At 44.1% G+C, this 26,439-nt stretch overlaps 2 protein-coding genes across 3 annotated transcripts; one reads left to right on the top strand and one right to left on the bottom strand.

The window, feature by feature from the left end:
- Positions 1-1,075: 1,075 nt before the first annotated feature.
- LOC310854643 (uncharacterized protein) lies at positions 1,076-8,228 on the top strand (the record flags this gene model as incomplete). Its single annotated transcript, XM_083759318.1, has 4 exons — positions 1,076-1,312; positions 4,878-5,300; positions 5,676-6,118; positions 8,211-8,228. The coding sequence occupies exons 1-4, from the start codon at positions 1,081-1,083 to the stop codon at positions 8,226-8,228; spliced, it is 1,116 nt and encodes a 371-aa protein (XP_083615444.1). The 5' UTR covers positions 1,076-1,080.
- Positions 8,229-11,417: 3,189 nt separating this feature from the next.
- On the bottom strand, positions 11,418-26,367 carry fam114a2 (family with sequence similarity 114 member A2). 2 transcript variants are annotated; one of them, XM_083788070.1, is made up of 16 exons: positions 26,270-26,367; positions 24,839-25,325; positions 22,876-22,981; positions 22,259-22,363; positions 21,500-21,588; positions 20,400-20,534; positions 19,520-19,687; positions 18,209-18,317; positions 17,768-17,853; positions 17,035-17,136; positions 15,323-15,462; positions 12,696-12,768; positions 12,529-12,582; positions 11,974-12,033; positions 11,509-11,535; positions 11,418-11,430 (listed from the first exon to the last, which is right to left on the bottom strand). In XM_083788070.1, exons 2-16 carry the CDS (start codon positions 25,304-25,306, stop codon positions 11,425-11,427), a joined length of 1,728 nt encoding a protein of 575 aa, XP_083644196.1. In that variant the 5' UTR covers positions 25,307-25,325; positions 26,270-26,367; the 3' UTR covers positions 11,418-11,424. The 2 variants fall into 2 exon arrangements, with proteins under 2 accessions (XP_083644196.1, XP_083644195.1); XM_083788069.1 differs by lacking the exons at positions 11,418-11,430; positions 11,509-11,535 and having other exon boundaries at positions 11,551-12,033.
- Positions 26,368-26,439: the final 72 nt, after the last annotated feature.

The raw sequence follows: 26,439 nt of genomic DNA, 5'->3' as shown, positions 1-26,439 counted from the left end.
GCCTACCTAAAACCAACAGTGGGGGGCAGAACGGTAGACTAGGAGATGATAGGACACCGGAAAATAATAGTCAGAAGAGGAGGAGGTCTGATCCATAGCCCTAATAATGCATAGCCCTAATGCCCTTAAATTAGCTTCCGTTGCATTAGAGCTCTGTTTCCATAGCCCTAATGCCCTTACATTTGCTGCCGTTGCATTTAGAGCAGTATTTTTCAACCATTTTCATGTCAAGGACCATTATTTATTTGGCATTTTAGCCAGGGACCACCATTTGATGAGATTTATTTAGCCTGGCTGACTCAGACCCAAAACTAAAGAATGTTTTTTTGTCGTTGGATAAGACTTTGTCTACAATTCCATGCTTTTGGCAAATGTTTATCAAAATAACAATTATTCTACATTATCTTACCGTGGAGTAGACTTCTTGTAAATGAAGTAATGCAGATCTGTTTAACAATAATGTAACTCTTGAGCTCACAACATGAAACCAAATGGACCCGTACGGGTCCATTTGGTTTCATTTGTATGCTCTCAACAGTAAAAAATCTATAAGGGTCCATTTGGTTAAAACCAACTATCCATCATTTGGCTGGGGACCACCTGGAACCGCCTCAAGGACCACTGATGGTCCCCGGACCTCTGGTTGAAACCACACAATGCAGGACGGATGTGTGTGTTTCAGGGTTGCCAAGTCTGCTTATTTCCCGCGACTTCCTTTTATTCCAGAGATCCTTTTCTTTTCTTTATAGGCTAATTATTAGTAGGCCTATAATAAATTACTAAAACATTAATTATCATAGACTTACATAGTATTTTTAATGATAATGCATAAAATCTTTTTATTAGGATTATATGGTCATAATTATTATTGGGTTTGTTTTGGCTTGTTTTTGGAGGTGGGTTAACTTAGGCCTATTTCTCTCACGAGAGTTGGCAACACTGGTGTGTTAGTCGTCTCACTTGTCTGTCTGTACCATAGACTGTGGGTCTGTACGAGAAAGACTCTGACAGTCAGTCATAGATAGTCTATTACTATTATTACTACTACAATGGTAGTCTATTACTATTATTACTACTACAATGGTGCAGAGCTGCTCTGTTATTAAGTGCCACAACAGATGGACGCCCCAGACCACGGCGGACAACGTTAGATTCTTCGTCTTCCCAGCATGGAAGCAACACCACGGGGCTCAGATGGCCGAGTTGACTAAGAGACGTCGCATGGCTTGGATCTCAGCCGTAGGACGCGAAGAGTTGACGTTCGACAAGCTACGCAAGCACAGCCGTGTCTGTTCACGGCATTTTCACAAAGGTACGTTTTTTACCAAACACATGAAACGTCTATTTTCTGTCTCTGCTATATTAAAGTAAGTAGCCTATAAGTAAATGTCCAAGAGCTGCTGCTGTTCCACAATACACACGAACTTCTTACAACAATCTGTGCAGAGTTTGATTGAAGAAGAGAGCACCTACATTTAAAAAATAAACCAAAGAAAGCAACCCAGACACGCTCCATAACATGGCTAGCCCTCAACCATAGTGAAAACTTACAGGGTTGCTCACTATAGTTTAGTCAGCTGGTCCAGGGAATCTGTTCACAAACGCAAGCACAAAAACCCTTTGGACTTAACTTCACTTAACCATTATTATAAAAAAAAACAAAAGGAAAGCTACCTGGCATAATGGAAAAGAGACAACCCAAAACCAAAGCAAAATGGAATGCTATCTAACACTAAAAAGAGAATATACATTTGTAAACTCACAATCCAAAATTTAGGAAAGACTCAGGTACAGACATTTTGATTGATTTATTGATTTATTAACAGTTTGCAGAATTACAGTACATTTCAAGCACAAACTCAATACAAAGATTGTTAACTGTGAGTGGACGACCCAATTATTAAGCATTAGTATTACACTTGTTTACAAGAGGGTCCACCATGTTTAATTCATCAAAACATTTAGAGACGTACAAATAGAATACAGCCTTGCCACAGACAGACCCCACGAAGACAGACACACTATGCAGTGTGCACCCACACACAATGTGGTGGAAACAGAGCTACACTTTCTAACCACCTGCCGACTATACCAAGATATCAGAGACGCATACTTCCCACAGATTACACACACACACACAAAGTGGAAACATGACCAACCACAACAAAAAAACTCCCATACCTATTGGGAGAAATACAACAATGTGCGAACAACACAGCAGCAAGATTTGTGCACTTGTTATAAAAGCTTAGCCAATGGAATGGAACCACCTACTTCTTTTGTATACTATTTAAATTGTTCTGACAAATGCTGCTATTTGTCCCAAAAAGCTTTATACCCTGTACAAGCATGCATATAAGTTATAACGATGCAATGTGACATAGCTCTGTTTACTCAATGCTGTACCCCCTCCAACAATTTAGGCATTTAGCAATCCAGAGCGATTTACATTAAGCAATAAGCAATAACAAAAAGCATGGCATACATCACATATATAAAAAGTAGTTATCATGAAACATGCGTAAGCTAAGAACGTAACAGTGGAGTATCTATATCATGAAACTATATATGTAAACTATACATGCTATACTATATTATACATGTGTACTATAAAGTGCTATCACTGCTATGACTACATAAAATGAAATTCTAGTGCTGTCTACGTAACATGCTATAAGTCTGTTTAAAATGCTATCTAAGTCTACATAAAGTGCTATCTAACGGGCTAGGGCAAGTGCTACGGGCCTTGGTGGAGTCTGAAAAGGTGGGTTTTCAGACTACGGCGGAAGAGGCTGCAGTTCTGATTGTGATGGGTAGTGCATTCCATAGTTTTGCAGCCAGAAGGGAGAAGAGTTTGGGACGTGTGGAGCGCTATCCTGGTGTTTTTAGTGAAGGTACTTACAGCTTCCCTGCGTTGGCTGATCTGAGTGTGCGGGAGGGTTTGTAGGGTACGATCATACTTGTAAGATATGGGGGAGCCATGCCTTTGGTTGCTTTGAAGAAGGGGGGAGACATGTGAGAATTTTGGCTGGTTGAAGACCAAGCGAGCTGTGGCATTTTGGATCAGTTGGAGGGGCTTAAGTGCACATGCCGGTAGGCCAGTAAGGAGGGAGTTACAATAGTCAAGTTTTGGATTAGGAGCTGGGCTGACTCCTGGGTGAGGAACGGTCTAATTTGTCGTATGTTAGAGGGTAAACCTACAGGATCGAGTGGCAGCTGTGAAGTGTGTTTTGAACGAGAGCTGACTGTCCAGGACAGCACCAAGGTTCCTGGCTGTCGGGACAGACGTTACCAGGGCGTCTACGGAGATAGTTCCCGCATAGGGAAGGACTAAGGGCCGATTCATACTCCTATTTTAGAGCCGAATAAAAGTCGGTTCGGCGCTGTAGAGCCTACAATGTGACGTCATTTGAGGTTCGGGGGGGCGGGTACCGTGACCGTCCTAAAGTTGGCTCTTCGGTGCTACTGAAAATTTCTGACGAGCCAAAATCATTTCAGCACTACAGTGCCGAAACAGCGGTAAAATAGGAGTATAAATCGGCCCTTAGCTGGGAAGAACAGAAGCTCAGTCTTGTCTGGGTTCAGCTTGAGGTGGTTGGAAGACATCCACTGTGAGATGTCAGCCAAGCATGCAGTGATGCGCTGTTCCACCTGGGTGACAGAGGGGGGGAAGGATAGAAACAGTGTGTGTCATCGGCATAGCAGTGATATAGGATATATTGTGAGCCGAGATGATAGTGCCAAGGGATTTGGTGTACAGTGATAAAAGGAGGGGACCAAGTACAGATCCCTGCGGGACCCCACTTTGGAGGGTAAGGGAGATGATTGATAGCAAACCTTTCCAAGAAACCTGGTAGGTCTGGTCAGAGAGGTAGGAGGAGAACCACTTCAGCGCCGTCCCGCCGATGCCTAGATCAGCTAGGGTTCAAGAGTTGTTTTTTTGAGGAGTGGTGATATCCTGGCTGACTTGTATATACTTAAGCTCCTTTCAATTTAAAATTGATTGATTGTAAATGTTTTTTTGTTGTTGGAATAAACAGTTTGCACAGTTTAAGGAAAGAACAAGGTCAATACATGGTCTGCATATAAGATTGACAGTTTAAGGAAAGAACCCCGCCCATACCCGAGGCGGGGTTGGCGAAAGGGCCTTTCTGTGTGGAGTTTGCATGTTCTCCCTGTGTCCCCTAGGGTAGGTACCCTCACAAAAAACATGCAGTAATCCTAGTGACTAAACTGCCTCCCCTTGGCCAGCCGGGGCGCCTGATGGAGGGGAAAGGAACTGGTTGGAATAACGTGTTCCTTCCACGCGCTACGTCCAACCAGGGAAACTCCCCCCCTGTCAGGTGTAAAGGAGCAACTTGGACACTCAGGCATGAAGGAAGCATGAGTTCAAGTCCGTTGCTCTCCCCATGTCCCTCATATATGGGGACTAGGTTGGCGGAGGCTGTGTAGAGACCAGGATCACATTAGATAATTGACACAGAGGTGAAAAATGGGTTACAAAATCGTGGGATAAAAAGAAAAAGAAAAAAAGATTGAAATACCCAGTAAAGCATGTTTACTTCCCTGTGTCCTCCATTTTCAGTTCATCAGGACATTTGGTGACATACAAATATACACTACAGGTGGTACTCTGGTGTTGTGGTCGTGGACAGCATTGACGTTTAGGAAGTTGTACATGGGTGTCTTTTCTCTTTTTGGTGTACGAGTGTTTTTGATTGAATACTTTATTAACAACACGCATAACTAGGTTACATAAGTATTTATTTGTTTACCAGGAACAGTGCACATTAATCAACATGTCTGTTTTCACATCCATGTAAATGAGCCAGTTGGCCCTAATTAGCAATGTTGATGTTTTTTTTCTTTTCCCCCAGGCGAGCCAGCCATGGAAATGCTTGAGAGTGATCCTGACTGGGCACCTTCATTACACCTGGGGCACACACGCGTGGAGACACCATCGTTTGGACAGCTTGACGGGATGAATGAGAGAGAGCAAGCTGCTGTACTGACCAACACGAAGATGGATGGGTGTGAAGAGGAGGAGGGTTGGAGGTCCTGGAGCCCCAGTCTGCTCCAGGAGGAACCAGAGCATCCGCCGCCACACATTAAAGAGGAACAAGAGGAGATACTTCTAAGGCCAGAGGAGCCTGATGGCTCAACGTTGACATCACCAGCAGTGAAAGAAGAGGATGATGATGATGAAGACGTCTCGTCACACTGTTCTGAAATTGAAGTTGAACTTGAGTCAGACTCTGAAGTCACTGAAGACAGTGATGAGTGGGAGGAGACCAGTGGAGGTCAGTCAGCTTTGAATAGACGGAAGTCACACAACCCATTATGGGCGGGGAAAACCCTTTTGGTGTTTTAAGCATTATGTTATACTTTAGCTATTGAAAAATAGCAGATCTACAAGCTCGTAGTGCGGCACTCGGTGCCGCTCTACGAGGCTATAGATCTGCTATTTTTGAGAATGAAGAGCGAACGTTTTTAACTCAAATCTTTGCTTCTGGGGGAGGGAAGTTCCTGGAACAACATATTTTCAGATGGGGGGGTCGGGGGCCAATTTCATATAATTTTTGGGGTCCTTGACATGAAATATTGAGACCAACTGATGGTTGACATGAGGTTTTTCATGATTCAGAAGACATTTTGTATATCCTGTGTATACCCAGGTGATGAAAGCAGCAGTGATGATGCACCTGCCAGCACCGGTGCCACGGGTACACGGAGCCCATCTGCTGCGGCCGCCGCCGCCGCGAGGAGAAGAGCGCGACGGGTATCGTGGGAGACGGTGCAACAACACAACTCTGCAAGAGACATTCCAACGTGGCAAGGTGCTCTTCCCTCCGCTAATACCAGAGTCAGAGAGCCCATCGAGTACTTCCGGGACTTCTTTGACGCCGATCTTTTGGACGGTATTGTAGAACAAAGTAATCTATATTGCAAGCAAACCACCAGTCCAAATAAGGCCCTTCAATTGGACCGAAATGAATTGGAGCAGTTTATGGGCACTTTGGTGTACATGAGTATTATACGTGTGCCACGGTCAAGAATGTACTGGTCCAATGAATGTCGAATAGCACAGGTGGCCGATGTGATGTCCCGAGACAGATGGGTAGAAATTAAAAGGTTCATCCATTTCAATGACAACGGCAACATGGCAGCCAACAATGACGATAAGCTCTTCAAAATAAGGCCAATTGTTGATTCACTTCTCCGAAAATGTCAGGGTCTCCCTCTAGATCAAATGTTGTCTGTCAATGAGCAAATGGTCCCTTTGAAAGGGCCTAAGCGACATATCCCCAAGAAGCCACACACATGGGGATACTACAACATCTTTGTGCTTCGTGATACAAAAGGTCTGGTCTATTCATTCGACGTATACACGTGCAAAACTAATCCTGCACCCGGAGAACCTGACAATGACATCGGTGCGAATGGAAATATTGTCCTACAGCTTGCACAAATCATTCCTCGTGGTGTCAACCACCTATTGTATTTTGACAAGTGGTTTTCCACCATGGATTTGTTTGTTACTCTTGCGAACAAGGGGATACCAGCCATTGCTACTATGCAGGAAGATCGCCTGCAAGGGTGCAGTTTCAGCTCAGACATGGATTTCAAAAAGAAGGGAAGAGTGACATTTGAAGAGAAAAAGGTTGTTGTCGACGGTGTAGAGATAAGAGCAACTAAATCATTGTTTGACAACAGAGCGGTGATCGTTGCCAGCACTTTTGCCAGTGCCCAGCCTGTTTGTACCATCAGAATAAGGGAGAGAAAGTCCAAACGTATGGTCGAAACAGAATGCACAAGCATCATCAGCCTGTACAACAAGTTTGTTGGCAGCGGCGACGATTCTCTCGAGAAAATATCGAGAAAATATCGCATCCGGATAAGTTCAAAAAAGTACTATCAAAGGTTATTTTTTCATTTAGTCGATATGATGATTGCAAACAGCTTACTGTTGTATCGACGTGATTGTGAGTCGCTGGATGTTCCGAGAAAGAAGCAGAAGGATTTGCTCGATTTTAGGTCATCGGTAGCACAGGCACTCTGCATGCAAGGCAAGGATCTGTCCAGGAGGAAGAGGGGGCAGCCTTCCTCTTTTGTTGAGAGGGAATGTGAAAGGAAGAAACACAGAGGTCCAGTGAAGGCTATTCCAACACTGGAGGTCCGTACAGATGCTGTGGGTCACTGGCCAATGGTTGATGGTAGCAGGAAACGCTGCAAATACCCAACGTGTAAGGGCAAGTCTAATTTCAAATGTTCGAAGTGCAATCTTCACCTGTGCCTCAACAGTAAAATTAACTGCTTTCGAGATTTCCACAAGTGAAGCTGTTTTCAGGAAATCACTCAGGGAAAAGAGAGAGAGAAAATGATGTATAGTCTGTTTTCTTTTATATTTGATTTGTTTGAAATACTGTGAAAAGTGCAAATGTGAAAAGTGAAGCGATTGTACAGCAAAGTGACTGTGGTTAATCTCCATATAATCACAGAGGTGCGAACATATGAGCTGGATGTGTAATACTAGTACTACAACTAATAAAGTTGTTATGTACTGTCTGTCATTCATAGTGTTACTGTATTGCTGACAAATTTGACAATGTATTTTGCGTCGCGTCATTTGCGGGTAATGCTTCTCCAGGCCAATCCACATCACATATGTGTGATGTATGTTGTTGGCATTTGCATAATGTATAATTTAACGTAATTTGCGGGTTGCGTTATTTGTGAGTAAAGCTTCGTCACGTCAGTCCACATACCAATACGACAATATGACCAGTAGGTTATGTGGACTTTATTGTGATTTATTTATCGTTTCACGTTGTTTGTGAGTCTCGTCATTTGGCAGAAGAATGAAATGACCCCTTTTGGTGTTTTAAATCGTGAAAATCAAAGATCGTGAAAATGTGGTGCAAAACTTTGAATATAATCTTCCAGGGTGAACGTTTTTAACTAAAATCTTTGCTTCTGGGGGGGGGGGGGGGGGGGGTCCCTGGTGCAACATCTTTTCAGATGACCAATTACATAATCTTTGGGGTCCTTGACAATGAAAATGTTTCTGTTTTGAGCACCACTGACATAGAAACTTTTTCTGAAAACTGTCAGGATTTAGAAGACATTTGTAGAACCAAGTTCAGGTCTAAATGGGTTGAAGAACACTGACGGGGGATTTCAGCTCAAACTCTTTCTCGTGTATTTGACAGTGTGGAAACATTTCATAATCATAATCAGTTTTGGATTACGTTTTGACACAGACACAGTAATGGTTTACAATATTACATTTGTATACCCTCAGAGGTACAAATGGATAAATTAAAGGATTTTTACTAGAGATGTAAGGGGTTGTCACTGTCCTTGAATAAAATGTTGGGGCACGTGGAGTTTGATTTGGAGTTGCCCAAATATATATTTATCGGGTACGAAAAAAGTGTATCTGGACATTCCTAATTTTCACTAGGTAATGGTCAACGCCAAAACTATTTTCATTTGACAAAAACGGGACAAAATAACTGAATGACACAAAATGACGCGAGTGCAATGAAAACAGGGTTGTTAATTCAAAAACAGCATGTTTTATTTAAAATACCTGGAGCTGACCGTCTGCCCAAACACTTAGAAGACCAGAGAACCTCAACCAGATGTTAGAATCATTTTACAGCCCGTTAACAAAACGTTTACAAGAGTTTACAACCCAAACAATTGGTTCCAAAAGTCTATTCTAAAGTTCCACACTGTTGATCCACAGTGCTGTTTTGTCAGGCACACATTTATATAAACACCTGAAACTTTAAATAACTATATTGATTATTATTAACAAGATTTATTAAATAATGTCAATGGATGACTGAAACAATTGGGGTACTGGGTATGTGAAGATTTGGGCAATATATATCTTAATCTCATGGTCAGCTTGAAGTAGTATTATTGAAGCAGTTCAGAGATTTTAATAATTATAATTCTAGTCCCTCTAAAACAAACAGTAGTTTCCTCTGGTTTAAGTCTAAAGCCACAAATTGTCTGCTTTTGTTTTTCCAAATGTGTGCTGAGACCAAATGAGAACACAAATCTAATTTTGAGACTTATAACATGTGCACAAGAATACACAAACAAAACAAGTCAATGTCCTACCACATTTGTCCAGCAGGGGGAGTGGTTTTACCAGGCTACTGCCACATGTCCCTTTTACCATCACAGATCGCAATACAAAATAGGCTCAGCAGAACAGCAAAGCTGTCCAGTTTCCATTTGATCATCTCTTTACTCTGAAACTGTTTTGCTGCACTCAAACGAATAAAAACAGACCTTGGATCAGTTCAAGAATCATTAGAGACAACTTGATAAGTGTTTGTCAGCCCTTTATATAACTTATTGATACTTTTTCCGACAAAATCAGTTGTCTGTTCAAGTGACACTGCCATACTAGTACTACGCACCGACGCACAGAGTGTATATAGGCTTTAGACTGGGGCGGCGGTGGATTGCGGCAAAGTTGCCAGTTCGAACCCGGGCTCCTCCAGAGTTAGTGTCGAAGGGTCCTTGAGCAAGAATGTAATGCGCAATCTATGTAAAGCGCCTTGGATAAAGGTGCTATATAAATGCACCATTTATTTACCATTTAGACTGGAACAGAGTCTTAAACAACAAAAGTAGTCTGTACTGGAGCATAATGACTCTATTCAGTGACAGCACCACACAAATGAAACCACTGCAACAACCCACAACACTGTTTAGTCAATACATATCTCCTTCCATGCATGACGCTTTGCAGGGTCAGCCTTGAACTCTAACTTGTTGAGAGTAAAACAAAAACGTCTCATTTTCTACAGACTTTAAACTCTTTCAGCGCCACCTGGTGGTCACCAGTTTAGGCTTCGAGTACCAATTCTCCCATTATAAAGAGAGAATTTGTAATTCTATTATGCATGTAGATGTGATGTCAGTGTGCGACACGCCACTCGGCCACATCGGGCATTAGTTAGTCTACAAGTCAAGGTCAATTGTTTTTGTCCCAGTGTGTTTGGTGGATATTCAGTGTTGATTAATTCATAGGATATGGAATACTAGTCTTGCAGCCGACGGGCTTCTTTTGTTTAAAGTGGGAAATTTGGTATCTTTTTTTTATTGGCCTAAAATATTGTCTATATACATACATTCATGAATCCACTTGCTGACCGGCTGTTAGTAGGCCTATTGGGCACTTTTTTTTCATTAACGTCCTATGGCAGGCAAAAATGTCAAACTTTCCTTATGCTTTAAGTAGCACGTGACATGTCAAACTAGGGGGTTTTCATGATGCCTGAATCCATTCCAAGCATTGGTTTTGCACAAAAAACCCTAACCCTAAAAACGGACATAGACGTTATGACAAAATGTGATGAGGTCAGCACATTTTGGTCAAGTGGCTATGGCTGTTTTTAGCCCAAGGAGTGTTTTGTGTGCAAAACTAATGCTTGGAATGGATTCAGAATCATGAAAACCCACTAGTTTGACACGTTTGCCTGCCATAGGATGTTAATGGTAGGGTTACAAACTCATTCCAAAGACAAATATTGTACTTTTGACGCCAATACATTTCTAAGAAGGGACACAAAATTACAAAAATATATTACGAATTAACCATTATTACACATTTCAAAAATGTTAAGATTTTTCATTTTTTTTATGTTTTGAATTTTGGGGGACAGTTTCAAAATGTCAATACAGCAATACATTGATATTACATTTTATACTTTTGAATACTTAAAGCACTTTAACTCAAGTGCCAATTTGACCGAGCAGCTTTCACATAATTTGTAATTGGGTAATAATTGCCCAGCAGTGTCGATACACTGACTCAAGAACTGTGTCCGCCACTGGTTCTATATGCAGTGGCATGCACAGTCATTTAGAGGGGCAGGTGCTGAAGTGGGGGAAAAAGGGCACCTTGTGCAGCCCGTGGAACCGGCCGGTTGCCTTAATAGTGTGAGATTCATAGATTGTGGGGCTTAAATAATATATTAGAAGCTTTTTTTCAAGAATTGATCAATGTCACCACCACATACTGTACATTGTACACCACCTAGTGTATCTGACTGTGCACGCCACTTTATGAGATGTTGGGTGTCAGGGGGTCGTAGGTCACTCCTGGTTTGTCCGCTGGATGTGGGACACCTCCAGGATGGGGAGGACGAGCTGGAAGGGGGTCGTAGGTCACTCCTGGTTTGTCCGCTGGATGTGGGACACCTCCAAGACGGGGAGGACGAGCTGGAAGGGGGTCGTAGGTCACTCCTGGACCTGGTTTGTCCTCTGGATGTGGGACACCTCCAGGACAGGGAGGACGAGCTGGAAGGGGGTCGTAGGTCACTCCTGGACCTGGTTTGTCCTCTGGATGTGGGACACCTCCAAGACGGGGAGGACGAGCTGGAAGGGGGTCGTAGGTCACTCCTGGTTTGTCCGCTGGATGTGGGACACCTCCAAGACGGGGAGGACGAGCTGGAAGGGGGTCGTAGGTCACTCCTGGACCTGGTTTGTCCTCTGGATGTGGGACACCTCCAGGACAGGGAGGACGAGCTGGAAGGGGGTCGTAGGTCACTCCTGGACCTGGTTTGTCCTCTGGATGTGGGACACCTCCAAGACGGGGAGGACGAGCTGGAAGGGGGTCGTAGGTCACTCCTGGTTTGTCCGCTGGATGTGGGACACCTCCAGGACGGGGAGGACGAGCTGGAAGGGGGTCGTAGGTCACTCCTGGTTTGTCCGCTGGATGTGGGACACCTCCAGGACGGGGAGGACGAGCTGGAAGGGGGTCGTAGGTCACTCCTGGTTTGTCCGCTGGATGTGGGACACCTCCAGGACGGGGAGGACGAGCTGGAAGGGGGTCGTAGGTCACTCCTGGTTTGTCCGCTGGATGTGGGACACCTCCAGGACAGGGAGGACGAGCTGGAAGGGGGTCGTAGGTCACTCCTGGTTTGTCCGCTGGATGTGGGACACCTCCAAGACGGGGAGGACGAGCTGGAAGGCGTCCTGGATGTAAGACGCACTGTTGGACGCCTGGCGAGAGGAAGAGCACCAACGGTTTGTTCCACTGACACACGTGATTGATTTATGATTGATTGATTTTAATATATCACGGACACGATATAACATACCCACCAAAGATTTTTTTTTTAATCAATGTGTTTCTATTGCCACTGTTCAGTTCCAGAATGCCCATTCTGCCCATTCTGGATGGGAACCTCTTTTGGTGTTTTAAGCATTCATGTTCTACTTTAGCTATTGAAAAATAGCAAGCTCATAGCACGGCACCGAGTGCCGCGCTATGAGCTTGCTATTTTTCAATGGCTTGTAGGTCTGCTATTTTTGAAAAATCATGAAAATGTGGCGCAAATCTTTGAATATATATTCTTTCCGAGCGAACGTTTTTAACTCAAATCTTTGCTTCTGGGGAGGGGTCCCGTTCAGAAAACCGTTAGGATTCAGAAGACATTTTTATTTAGAATGGGCCTCGGGTCTAACTGTCCATGTGGTCAATGAGACAGAACTCACCTCGAGGAAGACTCCCGTTATCAGCGGGTTGAGAACGTCTCTCTTCTCGCTGGACTGTTAAACGCAAACAAATTCATCTCGATTAGCGTTCAGTCTCACAAAGACAATGTATTACACAAAGAGCATCGATGATACATTTTTATCAGAAGACACAGGAACAGTTTTACCCCAATAGTTGTTAAACAAGAGGTGAACTTCTTGGACAGCAGAGAAATCTCTTTACACAGAACAATGGTGATTCTGGAAGGGGGGGGGGGGAAGAAATGTTCAACACATGAAGTTCAACTGAAATTTGCATAATAGTTGTTGCTAGTTCTCTAGTGAGTCTAGTCTATAATATAAGAGACACTGAATGTAAATGCCCCTAGGGGTCCTTGAGGAGTTCCAGGGGGTCCCCAGCTGAATGATAATTAGGAACCAAATAGACACTTATGGGTCTGTAACTCAAATGGACCCTAACGGGTCTAACGGGTCCATTTAAATTAACGTTGATTTTACAATATAAATTTGGGGTACCAGAGATAGAAATGCCATTCAATGGGGGTCCGTAGAATAATGCATGTCAAACTGGGGGGGTCCTTGAAATTAACAGGTTGAGAATCACTGCTAGAGCCGTAAAAATCTTCTCTTATAGGGTTCCCTGGCATATCTTTTCAATTGGGGGTCCGTGGGGCTAAATAGTATGAATTTGGGGTCCTTGACATGAAAAGGTTGGGGAACCACTGTCCTAAACGATGTAGAATTATGTTTAGGTATTATGGTTCTAAGCCCATGTTCTTGCTGTTCTACATACAACCAAACAGTTGAAGGAACCCATATTGAGGCTTTACACACACTAATATCTGGGACCATTACGGGTTTATGAAGATGCTTCTGAATGTATATTCTATTGCTAGTTTCACCACTTCCAAAAATAGCCTTTAATCTTAAAATAACAAATAACTCCGACAATAGGCTATATGTGACGTGTTGTAAGCTAATTCTCTGGTGCATGACATGACATCCTATAGAAGACATGCTATTGGATTCTATGGAATCCAAAGTCGTGGCGACTGAGAACTTTTAAGCAAGAATTAAGCAATATTGCAATTATACAACGGTTACCCTTAAAACTAAGAATCACTGAAACAACTTTTTTTTAATGACAGATCTAGTTTTAGTCGACTAAATACCATAAGATTTTAGTCAACTAAATCTACAGTTGATTTAGTCGACTAAAATGTGTTTTGGCAGCCTTGATGCCATCGTAACACTTTGTAATTACACTTGCTGAAAATAGCCGATCTACAAGCTCGCGACGAGTTGTGAGGTTGTAGATCTGCTATTATCAGCATTCAAACAAAGTGTAAAATGACTTATACTGGATCTCTTGTCCACTAGTCCCTTCCTAACATTTTAGTTTAGTTTTTATTTGTAGACGAAATTGTCAATATATTTAGTCTCAGTTTTAGTCACCTTTAGCTTAGTTTCCATTTAGTTTGTCAGTGAAAAAAGGCAGTCCACCTTGGCCTTGACCTGTTGCAGCTTAACTTACTGTGTGAGGGCCTTGACCTGTTGCAGCTTAACTTACTGTGTGAGGGCCTTGACCTGTTGCAGCTTAACTTACTGTGTGAGGGCCTTGGCCTGTTGCAGCTTAACTTACTGTGTGAGGGCCTTGACCTGTTGCAGCTTAACTTACTGTGTGAGGGCCTTGACCTGTTGCAGCTTAACTTACTGTGTGAGGGCCTTGGCCTGTTGCAGCTTAACTTACTGTGTGAGGGCCTTGACCTGTTGCAGCTTAACTTACTGTGTGAGGGCCTTGGCCTGTTGCAGCTTAACTTACTGTGTGAGGGCCTTGACCTGTTGCAGCTTAACTTACTGTGTGAGGGCCTTGACCTGTTGCAGCTTAACTTACTGTGTGAGGGCCTTGGCCTGTTGCAGCTTAACTTACTGTGTGAGGGCCTTGACCTGTTGCAGCTTAACTTACTGTGTGAGGGCCTTGGCCTGTTGCAGCTGAACTTACTGTGTGAGGGCCTTGGCCTGTTGCAGCTGAACTTACTGTGTGAGGGCCTTGGCCTGTTGCAGCTGAACTTACTGTGTGAGGGCCTTGACCTGTTGCAGCTTAACTTACTGTGTGAGGGCCTTGACCTGTTGCAGCTTAACTTACTGTGTGAGGGCCTTGGCCTGTTGCAGCTGAACTTACTGTGTGAGGGCCTTGGCCTGTTGCAGCTTAACTTACTGTGTGAGGGCCTTGGCCTGTTGCAGCTTAACTTACTGTGTGAGGGCCTTGGCCTGTTGCAGCTGAACTTACTGTGTGAGGGCCTTGGCCTGTTGCAGCTTAACTTACTGTGTGAGGGCCTTGGCCTGTTGCAGCTTAACTTACTGTGTGAGGGCCTTGGCCTGTTGCAGCTTAACTTACTGTGTGAGGGCCTTGACCTGTTGCAGCTGAACTTACTGTGTGAGGGCCTTGGCCTGTTGCAGCTTAACTTACTGTGTGAGGGCCTTGGCCTGTTGCAGCTGAACTTACTGTGTGAGGGCCTTGGCCTGTTGCAGCTTAACTTACTGTGTGAGGGCCTTGGCCTGTTGCAGCTTAACTTACTGTGTGAGGGCCTTGACCTGTTGCAGCTGAACTTACTGTGTGAGGGCCTTGGCCTGTTGCAGCTTAACTTACTGTGTGAGGGCCTTGACCTGTTGCAGCTTAACTTACTGTGTGAGGGCCTTGGCCTGTTGCAGCTTAACTTACTGTGTGAGGGCCTTGACCTGTGGCAGCTGAACTTACTGTGTGAGGGCCTTGGCCTGTTGCAGCTGAACTTACTGTGCGAGGGCCTTGGCCTGTTGAAGGGCGCCACAGCGGAACGTGCTGTTGGACAGAATCCTCTCGGCCACCTTGTGGAACTGTTCTATGGAGCGAGCCGTCAGCTCAGCCAGGCTGCGGATGGCTTCCGCATGGACGTCCTGAGCACACACACACATTTATATAGCGCCTTTATCCAAGGCGATTGTGCATTACATTCACCCATTCATCAGGAGCAATTAGGGGTTCAGTGTCTTGCTCAAGGACACTATCTCTGGGCAGCCACTCTACCCCTGAGCCCCACACACACACACACACACACACACAAATATCAAGATGCAATGCGTATCGTATATTTTTGCTGTATAATATTCAGTTGGGCAGAAGAACCTCCTGTGTATCCAGTCAATTTGTAAATGAATGCCCTACTTTTCACACACAAAAGCAAAGCATCAAAAAGTAGCCGATCTACAAGCTCGCAACGAGGCTCAGAGTGAGGCTCGGAACGACATGTTTTTTTAAAATAACTTGTACATCCGGTATGAGGTTTCCACCCGACAGACGATCGCTGTTTCAGAAGCAGTGTTGTTTTTGGCAGCAAACTTCTATTTTAGTTTAGTCATAGTCTTTGGAATGAAACTTTTGCCATGTTCACCTCTACGGAGAATGTTTCAGAAGAACAGAGTGCCATGTTCACCTGTACGGAGAATGTTTCAGAAGAACAGAGTGCCATGTTCACCTGTACGGAGAATGTTTCAGAAGAACAGAGTGCCATGTTCACCTGTACGGAGAATGTTTCAGAAGAACAGAGTGCCATGTTCACCTCTACAGAGAATGTTTCAGAAGAACAGAGTGCCACGTTCACCTCTACGGAGAATGTTTCAGAAGAACAGAGTGCCATGTTCACCTCTACGGAGAATGTTTCAGAAGAACAGAGTGCCACGTTCACCTCTACGGAGAATGTTTCAGAAGAATAGAGTGCCATGTTTGCCCCTCTACGGAGAATGTTTCAGAAGAACAGAGTGCCATGTTCACCTCTACGGAGAATGTTTCAGAAGAACAGAGTGCCATGTTTGCCCCTCTACGGAGAATGTTTCAGAAGAATAGAGTGCCATGTTTGCCCCTCTATGGAGAATGTTTCAGAAGAACAGAGTGCCATGTTTGCCCCTCTACGGAGAATGTTTCAGAAGAATAGAGTGCCATGTTTGCCCCTCTACGGGGAATGTTTCAGAAGAATAGAGTGCCATGTTTGCCCCTCTACGGAGAATGTTTCAGAAGAATAGAGTGCCATGTTTGCCCCTCTACGGAGAATGTTTCAGAAGAATAGAGTGCCATGTTCACCTCTACGGAGAATGTTTCAGAAGAATAGTGCCATGTTTGCCCCTCTACGGAGAATGTTTCAGAAGAACAGAGTGCCATGTTTGCCCCTCTATGGAGAATGTTTCAGAAGAACAGAGTGCCATGTTTGCCCCTCTACGGAGAATGTTTCAGAAGAACAGTGTGCCATGTTTGCCCCTCTACGGAGAATGTTTCAGAAGAACAGAGTGCCATGTTTGCCCCTCTACGGAGAATGTTTCAGAAGAACAGAGTGCCATGTTTGCCCCTCTATGGAGAATGTTTCAGAAGAACAGTGTGCCATGTTTGCCCCTCTACGGAAAATGTTTCAGAAGAACAGTGTGCCATGTTTGCACCTCTACGGAGAATGTTTCAGAAGAACAGAGTGCCACGTTCACCTCTACGGAGAATGTCTTCATCACTGCCTCTCCTCCGTTCACGTCCTCTTCCTGGGAGGGTTTGGACATTTCCTTGATCTGCTCACACGCGCTCTGACTCGCCTGGTAGAGGATGACATTTCATTTAAAACAATGCATAAATAGGATAAAGATCACCGTTTGTTAGAACAGGGGGTTCTCAGCGTTTTTGTCTGTGGGGACCCCTGAAATAATGCTTTGGCCATGTCTCGTGACCCCCGGCCCCGCCCCGCCCTCCCCACCACCAATACAAATTGGCTGCTACAATAACCTTAATAGAGAAAATACATCATAAATAAATACTGAAACCAGATATAATCATTAAGGGAAGTTTATGCATGCATTGTGTAAACTCTACATTTCTATTTTCCAGCACCACAGGTGTCAATAATAAAAGTGTGTGTGTTTGTGTGTGTGTCAGTGTTGTTTTGATCTACAAGCTTACAGCTTGTAGATCTGCTATTTTCAGCATGCAACCAAGTGTAAAATTACTTATACTGGATCTCTTGTCCACTAGTCCCATCCCATCCAACATTTTAGTTGTAGTTTTTATTTGTTGATGAAATTGTCAATATATTTAGTCTTAGTTTTAGTCATCATAGCTTAGTTTTAATTTAGTTTCCATTTAGTTTTCGTCAGTGGAAGAAGTCGACGAACATTTTTCGTCCTAGTTTTAGTCGACGAAAACAACACTGGTGTGTGTGTGTAGCTGTACCTTTCCCAGTTTGTCTGCTGTGACAGATACGTGGAGGCCTTCCAAAGCCTCAGTGAGCTCCATCAAAAACTCTGTCCCATCGTCATCTGACATTGGGAAAACAAGCCAAACGGTTAATGAATGACCCAATGTGTGTTTCTCTGCTGTGAAAGCCTGCTAGTATAAACTCATCTTAATCCATTCTGGGCCGGGGAACCCCTTTTGGTGTTTTAAGCATTATGTTATACTTTAGGTATTGAAAAATAGCAGATCTGCAAGCTCGTACCGCGGCACAGAGTGCTGCGCTACAAGCTTGTAGATCTGCTATTTTAGAAATTTCTCTGTATATTATTTCACAGCCAACGTTTTTAAGTCAAATCTTTGCTTCTGGGGGGATTTTGTAGAATCGGCATCAGGTCTAAAATGGGTTAAGGATATATGCGACATATGATGAACGTTGACCTTCCTCGTCGTCGAACTCCACCAGAGAGAAGGACTCCTTGATGTGGTTCAGCTCCTCTCTGAGCAGAAACAGCTCCTCTCCCGATAGGCTGGTTAACACCGACTTCACCTACACGCACGCACGTGCACACGCACACACACACACACACACACACACATCTAGATTTTTATTCATTCTCAACCTGTGTGCCGGTGCCACAGTATGCATCGACCCAGACAGCATGTTAATTCACGTTAATTACAACAATTATTAACCTGATACTGAGGCCAAGGCTCAATGTCACCCTCTGAGACCCTCGGATTACTGAACCGTCACAGATTTTAACTAATGCCACCTTAAATGCGTGAGGGCAGGAAGTGTAATAAGTATGAAGAATAGAGGGTCGCAGTCCCGCCCCCTCCCGAGGACCAGGAGTGAATTCCCCGTTCATTGTCCTCATAGACTTTTCAAAAAGTATTTATATAAAGACGTTCACGCCGCGGACAACGCCAACTCGAGTTGTTGTGACAAATCATGACACGCACGGCCCGAAACACAATGTTTTGGGCCGATCAAATAATTAGTAAGAAGAAAATCATGGCAGGATAGAACACTTTTTGCTTTGTTTTTCGCCTTACAAATTATTTGATCAGCGAAAAACATTGTGTTTATCGTCATGATGTGTCACGACTCCAGTTGGCAATCGTCTTTAAATAAATACTTTTTGAAAAGTCTATGAGGAAAATGAATGAGGAATTCACTTCTGGTTCTAGCGTCATCGTGAAAGGGGGCGGGACTGCGACGCTTTATAGGACATCGCTTCATCACATCATGTTACCGTGACAACAACAACAACAGTTGTTGCCATGGACCGACCACAGAGATAAAACGAGCCTCAGTGGTACTGTACCTTTTTTGTACCATTTTTCCTCCCGGGATTTTCACCAGTGAGGGGGATAACTTTGTAATATGCTATTGGCTGTTTGTATTCTTTTTGGAAAAATATAAAAGGCTATATTATTTTACTTATATATATATATATTTACCCTATAAACAATTTAGTATTATTTAGTATATGTAAGGTTTTGCCCACTCAAATGGTACCTCGTCAGATAATCCCCACATATCCTACAACAACTTCTTAGAACAGACTTCACTGTAGTAGCTTTTCATAAATTATATTTGTACTTATAGGCTGTCTGCTGTCATGAAAGTTTAGAGTTAGAGAAATTCAAAGTCCAGCCGTCTGCTGTCCAGCCTCTCCCACCCGTCACTGGGGAAAGTTCTGGGAGGAAAACAGAAACGGGGTGAGTGGTCTTGTTACCCTGTACCTTGGCATCACTCTCTCTGGACAGGATCTCCAGAGCTTCCAAGTGAGACAGACCCTGGAACTCGTCAAACAACATCCCATAATGAGCCGCTCTCTTCTTCTCCGGGTCGGAGCTCACCGCCTCCTCCACTGTCTGCTGCTCCTCGCGCTCCTTGGCCTCCCGCAGCACCTGACAACACACGCATGCACATACGCACAAAATGAGACTTCATTCTTTCTTTGAGGACAAACTGGATGGTATCTATGTATGCATCTACTTAAAGGACAAGTTTATTTATTTTTCAACCGAGGTTCATGTTTTAGGTTGTTATTACAGAAAGTAAAAGATGAGTGTTAATTATTTTTCATTTGCTGCTTTCTTTCGTTTTAGGGATTTTAGCTGTTTTTGACAGGGGGGTGGGGGCATTCGAACATGGGGCTAAATATGTATTTTTTTTACAACATTGTATAGCGATTTCTTTTTTTATTATTTACTATAGTCCTACTAGATCTGGCCATAAAAGATCATAGGATCTACTGAATGTGAAGGAGGCCTACTGGGGGGAAGCCACACCGTGTGTCATATAGGCTCAATATGTCAGTTTGACACATTCAGTAGAACCCGTGATCTTTTGTGGCCAGATGTAATTTCTTGGGGTCTAGTAGGACTATAGTAAATAAAAAAATAAATGGCTATAAGATTTTGTAAAAAACATATTTATTTATTTAGCCCCATTTAGCCAAAACAGCTAAAATCCCTAAAACTAAAGAAAGCAGCAAATGAAAAGAATAAATCATCTTTTACTTTCTCTAGTAACAACCTAAAACATGAACCTTGGTTGAAAGAAATTAATTAACAGCTAATTTAAAAAAAAAATAGCTGGAGAAAAAAAAAGGTTCACCTGTGACAGAGTGGAATTCCTGATCATGAGTCCTTTGGTCTTTTTAAATCCCGGATCTCCCTCTGCGATCACGTCCATGGTCTTCTTCCCGATGTACTCCAGAGCATCAAGACCTCCCGTGATCACCGTCTTACTCTGGGACAACAGAACTACAGCATTTAGAGTCCAGCCAAGAAGTTACCCCATTCTGACCTGAGATCAGATTAAAAAATGTCTTCTACATCCTGACAGTTTTCCATTCTGACCTGAGATCAGATTAAAAAAATGTCTTCTCTGTCAGTCGCTCTTCGATTTTTCAAAAAATAGCAGACCTACAAGCTCGTAGCGCGCCACTCAGTGGCGCGCTATGAGCTTGTAGATCTGCTATTTTTCAATAGCTAAAGCACAACATGATGCTAACACCAAAATGGGTTCCCGCCCAAAATGGGTTAACACATTTAGACCTGAGGACGATTCTACAAATGTCAGTTTTCTGGAAAAACCTCTGTTTCTAATGTCAGCGGTGCTCAACCTTTTTCATGTCGCATAAAATATATGAAATTGGCCGCCAGACCTAACCTGTCGCTGCCAGATCCAAACAGCTTATTGGGATCTGGTTCCTTTTTTTCAAGATACTTGGTAGATGATTGGATGGGACCGTCTGTCTATCACCGTGTGGGCGTGCAAACACAACCAATCATATTGACGTGTCTATATAGCGTCACATCCGGTTTTACACATATCCCGCCCTTAGCTCACGCTGATTGGTTCGAACCGGAGCGGTTCAGTGTTAGCTCAATCCCCTGAGCGATCTCAGATGGATGCTGTGTTGGGGAACATGGTTACCCAATACCGCCCGCATCTGGCAGAGTCAGTTTACGCCAGACCCCCAAACTGAAAATATGTTGTTCCAGGGACCCCGCCAGTGTTAAATAGCTCTATATTCTGATTGTACTCGTTGCTATAGAATGTTTGTTCAGTAACAGGAGTCTCTCCACCTCTTTTATTTAACATAAAATGCATTTTCAGGTCGGGATACCAATTTGATGTTTTATTACGTTTTGAAATATTTCACTTGAATTGTCATTAGAGGTTTATGTAATAAACGATGGGAAGCTCACCGTGCTCTGAACAACACTGCCAAAAGATGACAGCATTCCCATGGCACTGCCCACCGCCGATGAACCGTCTGTCTCGATGTTGTCATCACCTGAAATCATGCACGTATGTACGCAAGCGCACACACACGCACACACACACACGCACAAAAAACAACGTTTTATATTTTCTCTTTCAATGACTTCTGTCTGTCTGTCTGACAACATTCATGACCTGATACAAAGCTCACCCTATGAAACTCTACGACGCTGTTACTGAACCGTCACAGATTTTAAATAATGTCACCTGAATGAGTCGGGGCAGGAAGTGTAATAAAATATGTAGAATAGGACATCACTTTATCACCTTGTTACCTTGACAACGACAGTGGTCGCCACCGACCACAGAGATAAAGTGAGGCTCATATTCCATGCGTCATAGAATTAATTTGGAGTTTGGCCCGTTTGCAGGATAAGATAATATAAACCTTTATTGATCTCTTGAGAAGTAGATTCAGGTTGACAGCTGAAGTGAGAGTGAAACACAAGAGAGGTATACAGGAATGAGTACGAGTCGAAGAACCAAGACCCCGAGTGACCGAGTGGGAGTGAGCGAGTGGCCGAGATTTTGGGTATTGGAATTTGGCTCATGGGACACGGGGAGAACATGTAAACTCCACACAGAAGGACTTACTTTGTAGACCTAGGATGTAGACTGTGAGTCCGTGGAGGGGACATTGAGACTGGACCTCAGTGTCTAAGCAGAGTAGAGGGTACCAATACCTGACTGTGACTGTGTCTCCTCCTGGACCTGGGCAGACACCTCTGTAGGACTGGGTATCCCCAACGACGTCTCTGCCTTCTCTATCACCTGGCTGAGACCTTGGCCTGAACAAAACACACACACACACACACACACACACACACACACACACTTAACCCATTCTGGACGGGGAACCCCTTTTTGTGTTTTAAGCATTACGTTATACTTTAGCTTAGCTATTGAAAAATAGCCTTCTCGATCACCTGGCTGAGACTTTGGCCTGGACAAAACACACACGCACGCTTAATAATATATCAATATTATTATATATATATAATATAGTAGCAAAACGCTACTTTCCGGCCTTGACAGCCCATACTGTACGTTCAAACAGAAAAGCTTTGCATTAAACAACGTTAAACTCACTCCACTTCACCCCCCCCCTCACAACATGCATGCGTAGACCCTCTATTCTGGGAGCCAACATTTGGTAGAGATAGCAGATCTACAGCACAGCACTAGTAAATAGTATATAAGGTAGTATATATAAGTAGTTGAATCAGGGGGAAAGTTAACATAATATGTCACTGTTGTAACTTGTAACAAATACATTGGCGTGCGTGCGTGCGAGACATACCCACAGTAGTCACTGTAGCTGTGGCTGTAGATAGGATGGACTTCCCCCAGCTACCCCAGTAGCCCCAGCCTCCACCGCCCTGGGCCACGGTGGACTGACTGGACTCCTGACGGAGAGGAGAGAAAAAACACAGACAGAATGAAGAGAGAATGTCTTCAGTAGCTTCCACCACCACCATGTCCAGTAGCTTCCACCACCATGTCCACGGAGAGGAGACTGGCCTCAAGTCTGACCCCGGTCTCATGACGCTTCTCCGCTGAAAGGTCAGTTTTAAAATTCCAAGACTATCCTAATGTAATGTTTCCATGTCTGCATAAACCCCTGAAAGGGGAAATCGTCACTTTCGTCGCAATCTGGGAGCCCACTTGGTTCTAGAAACGGGAATCTGGTTTTTGCCTCCTTCCCTTTCTTAGTCAACGTCCTCCTGTGTGCTTCTGTGTCTATTACTACTAACAACAACACTGCATGTTTATGGCAGTGGAGTGGTGCTTCATTGTCTCCACCAGGCCGAAGGCATGTGGGGAGAGTATGTTTTGCACTCCGTCCGTCCGTGTGTGTGTGTGTGTGTGTGTCCGTGTGTGTGTGTGTCCGTGAACAGCTAATCTCGGCCACCGTTAACCCGGTCAATGCCATATTTTGCACACACACTCCCTGGATGCCAACCATGAACCTCTGCCGCAAACTTTCCAGAACGGCCTGTTATAGCGCCACCAGGAGGCCGCTTTGTGCAAAACAAGTTTTTCGATGCCATATTTTGCACACACACTCCCTGGATGCCAACCATGAACCTCTGCCCCAAACTTTCCAGAACGGCCTGTTATAGCGCCACCAGGAGGCCGCTTTGTGCAAAACAAGTTTTTGCACAGTACACCTACAGATTTTGTCCAAACATCACGCAAATTGGTACACAGTCTCTCTAGAGCCATTCAACGAAACGGGTCTTTCAGATTTATCAGACTCCATCCTGATTGGTTAAGATTGGCTTCCAAAGTTCACAGGAGTGCTCAGTTTCAAACAAAATGCTGCAAATCATGAACACATCGCGTGATTTCCGTGAAATTGTGCACCCACATTCCCACTAGGCCGAGGACGAAATGCCACATGAACAATTTCAACTCAGCCTCAAGGTGGCGCTATAACTGGCCAAAAAGTGTTTTTACCTCTAACTGCACGGATCTGTGGATAACCTGGTGGAGACCTGTGCCCGGAAGGGCACTTTTTCTAGTTGATTCTGCCGTTAGCAGAATCTGCATTTGAGAGATTACTTGCGCCATGACAGCTTTCCCTATACTGCATGGAATGTCCAGAACACTCTGTTAACAAACCTTAGTTTAAAACTAGCCATTGTAAATGTGAAATCAATCAATATTGAGCAATTGCATGGCCTGGTTTCTCAACTAAATGTTATCAGAATCTGCCTTTGTTGGGACTGTACGGCTGAAACAGAGATTGTTTCCAGACAACTCGCAATTGTTCTTCAGCGCTCTCCTTGGCAGAGTGTACTGTGTCTGCAGTGGAAAACAAAGTACAGTACCTGGTACCAAAAAAGGGGGTTGAGTTGCGCTGAGTTGGCATAATTAGAAACATGGTATTTATAGACGGCTCTTACACTGCATTATGCTGATAGCTAATATCTCCTCTGGATACAAACCGTCCAAATGTCATGATGAGCTGGTCGGTGTTTAGCTAATGTTGCCATCAGGCAGAAACCTTCTCCACATTTGCAAGCAACTTTCAATTAAATTGTATTATTAAAGTGTCAAATCACAAGTTGCCTCAACTTCAAGACGCTTCACATTTTAGGGCAGAGAACCCGTCCCCACCGTGAGCAAGCATCTTTTTACGACAGTGGCAATGAAAAACTCCCCTTTAGCAAAAAGAAAAGTCAGGCAACGTACTGACATTCAGTACAGGTACAATACACCATATACAGTGTCAGAGAAAACATTATCATAATTCTTACCATGGCTGGTTTCTCCTCTTGTTTTGGAGCCTCTGGCGGTGTCTCCTGGACCGCTGCTGGACTGGGTTTGTTCTCTGCTCTCCTCCTGGCTTTCCTGGTGGGGGCAACATCTGTGGAGACGCCATCAGGTGGGCTCGGCGGTGGAGACACTGGAGAGGGGCTGTCATCGGGCAGGGGCGGTGGAGAGGGGCTCTCGTCGGGTGGGGTCGGTGGAGGGGGGCTCTCGTCGGGTGGGGTCGGCGGAGGGGGGCTCTCGTCGGGTGGGGTCGGCGGAGGGGGGCTCTCGTCGGGTGGGGTCGGCGGAGGGGGGCTCTCGTCGGGTGGGGTCGGCGGAGAGGGGCTCTCGTCGGGTGGGGTCGGCGGAGAGGGGCTGTCATTGGGTGGGGTCGGCAGAGAGAGGAGGCTGTCTGGCAACTCTTCCACCTCTGAGCCCCCAGCCGACAAAGCGGACGCTTCAGTGTCCGACATCTGTATCAGCAGCACATACCTGGCAACAAACGGATAAGGTTCCTAGAAAGGGCTTCACAGGGTCTCCACTCTCCAGCAAAATGTGGAAGAGTTTAAACGCTTAAATAAGCCATATTAAATGTTTTGGTTATTCGAAAATAGCCAATATAGTCGCTGTAATATGGGGTCCACTGCAAAATACATATTAATTTGGGTGCCCTTGACATGAAAATGTTTGAAAACCACTGAAGTAAATGATTGGCAAGATATCTCTCTGCACTCGCGAGAGAGTGAGTGAGTGTGCTGAATCTCCCCGAGAGGATCAATAAAGGTTCAATATTATGTATTTATCATTTTAACTGTATGACACTGCGTGGCTAAAGGAGTATTGTCAGACAGACAGAGTGAAAGACAGACAGACAGACATCCTACTGGGAACATCAGTTGCCGAAGGGAAGGCAGTACAGCAGAAATAAAGAAAACATGGCAGTTATAGCCTGCAGAGAAGAGAGATCTATACCGCTGTGTAATGGCAGCAACGAATAGATAAATAAATAGCATATTAGTATTCGAAAGTTACAGTCAGCAACTATAGTATAAAAGTAGTTCCATACCATATAGAGTCATAGACCAAGCCCACTATCGAGTTCTTGACTTCTTCTTCAGTCTTATATATCAGGCTAAGTATAAGATAAGGTCAGATAAGAGTGCTTTTAAAGTAAACCTTGGTATAGTTTCAAAGTACAACAGCAGTAATAGCTTACCTCTTGTAGTATAAAATACCTTTACCATGGCAATGATGGCATGTTGTAAAAAGTTAAAACGCTGTCATTGTTTGTCACCCTCTGCCACCCATTCAGAGTTCAGACACACATAACGTTATGTCACTTTAGCTGTCTGTTCCCCTGTCCAATGTTTATTATAAGAATTACATTTCCATCAGATGAATTTATACAAATGCAATCGATCGCCATTATTACAAACCTTTTAAATGATGCAAGTGTTGTTTATATTATGCGTGTGTCCTTTTGTATTCGCCAGGATGGATGGATTAGCCACGTCACGTCACATTTGTTGTTGTGATTATCCAGAGTGAAGTGACGTCACACACCGTGGTGACAAACACGACATCCGGCCACGCTTTTCACAATAAA

Source organism: Protomyctophum parallelum (assembly GCF_964188405.1).
Source record: "Protomyctophum parallelum genome assembly, chromosome: 1".
Taxonomy (NCBI): Eukaryota; Metazoa; Chordata; class Actinopteri; order Myctophiformes; family Myctophidae; genus Protomyctophum; species Protomyctophum parallelum.
The sequence above is the reverse complement of the archived record's forward strand: the minus strand, read 5'-3'. Positions and strand labels throughout refer to the sequence as shown.

Bases quoted from the DNA above. Each gene is read 5' to 3' on its own strand.
- fam114a2 (XM_083788070.1), bottom strand. From the start codon at position 25,306: ATGTCGGACACTGAAGCGTCCGCTTTGTCGGCTGGGGGCTCAGAGGTG. The intron at 18,318-19,519 runs GTACAGGGTAAC...GCGTGCGTGTAG, and splicing joins CCAGAGAGAGTGATGCCAAG to GTGAAGTCGGTGTTAACCAG. The intron at 12,583-12,695 runs GTAAAACTGTTC...TGCGTTTAACAG, and splicing joins CTTGTTTAACAACTATTGGG to TCCAGCGAGAAGAGAGACGT.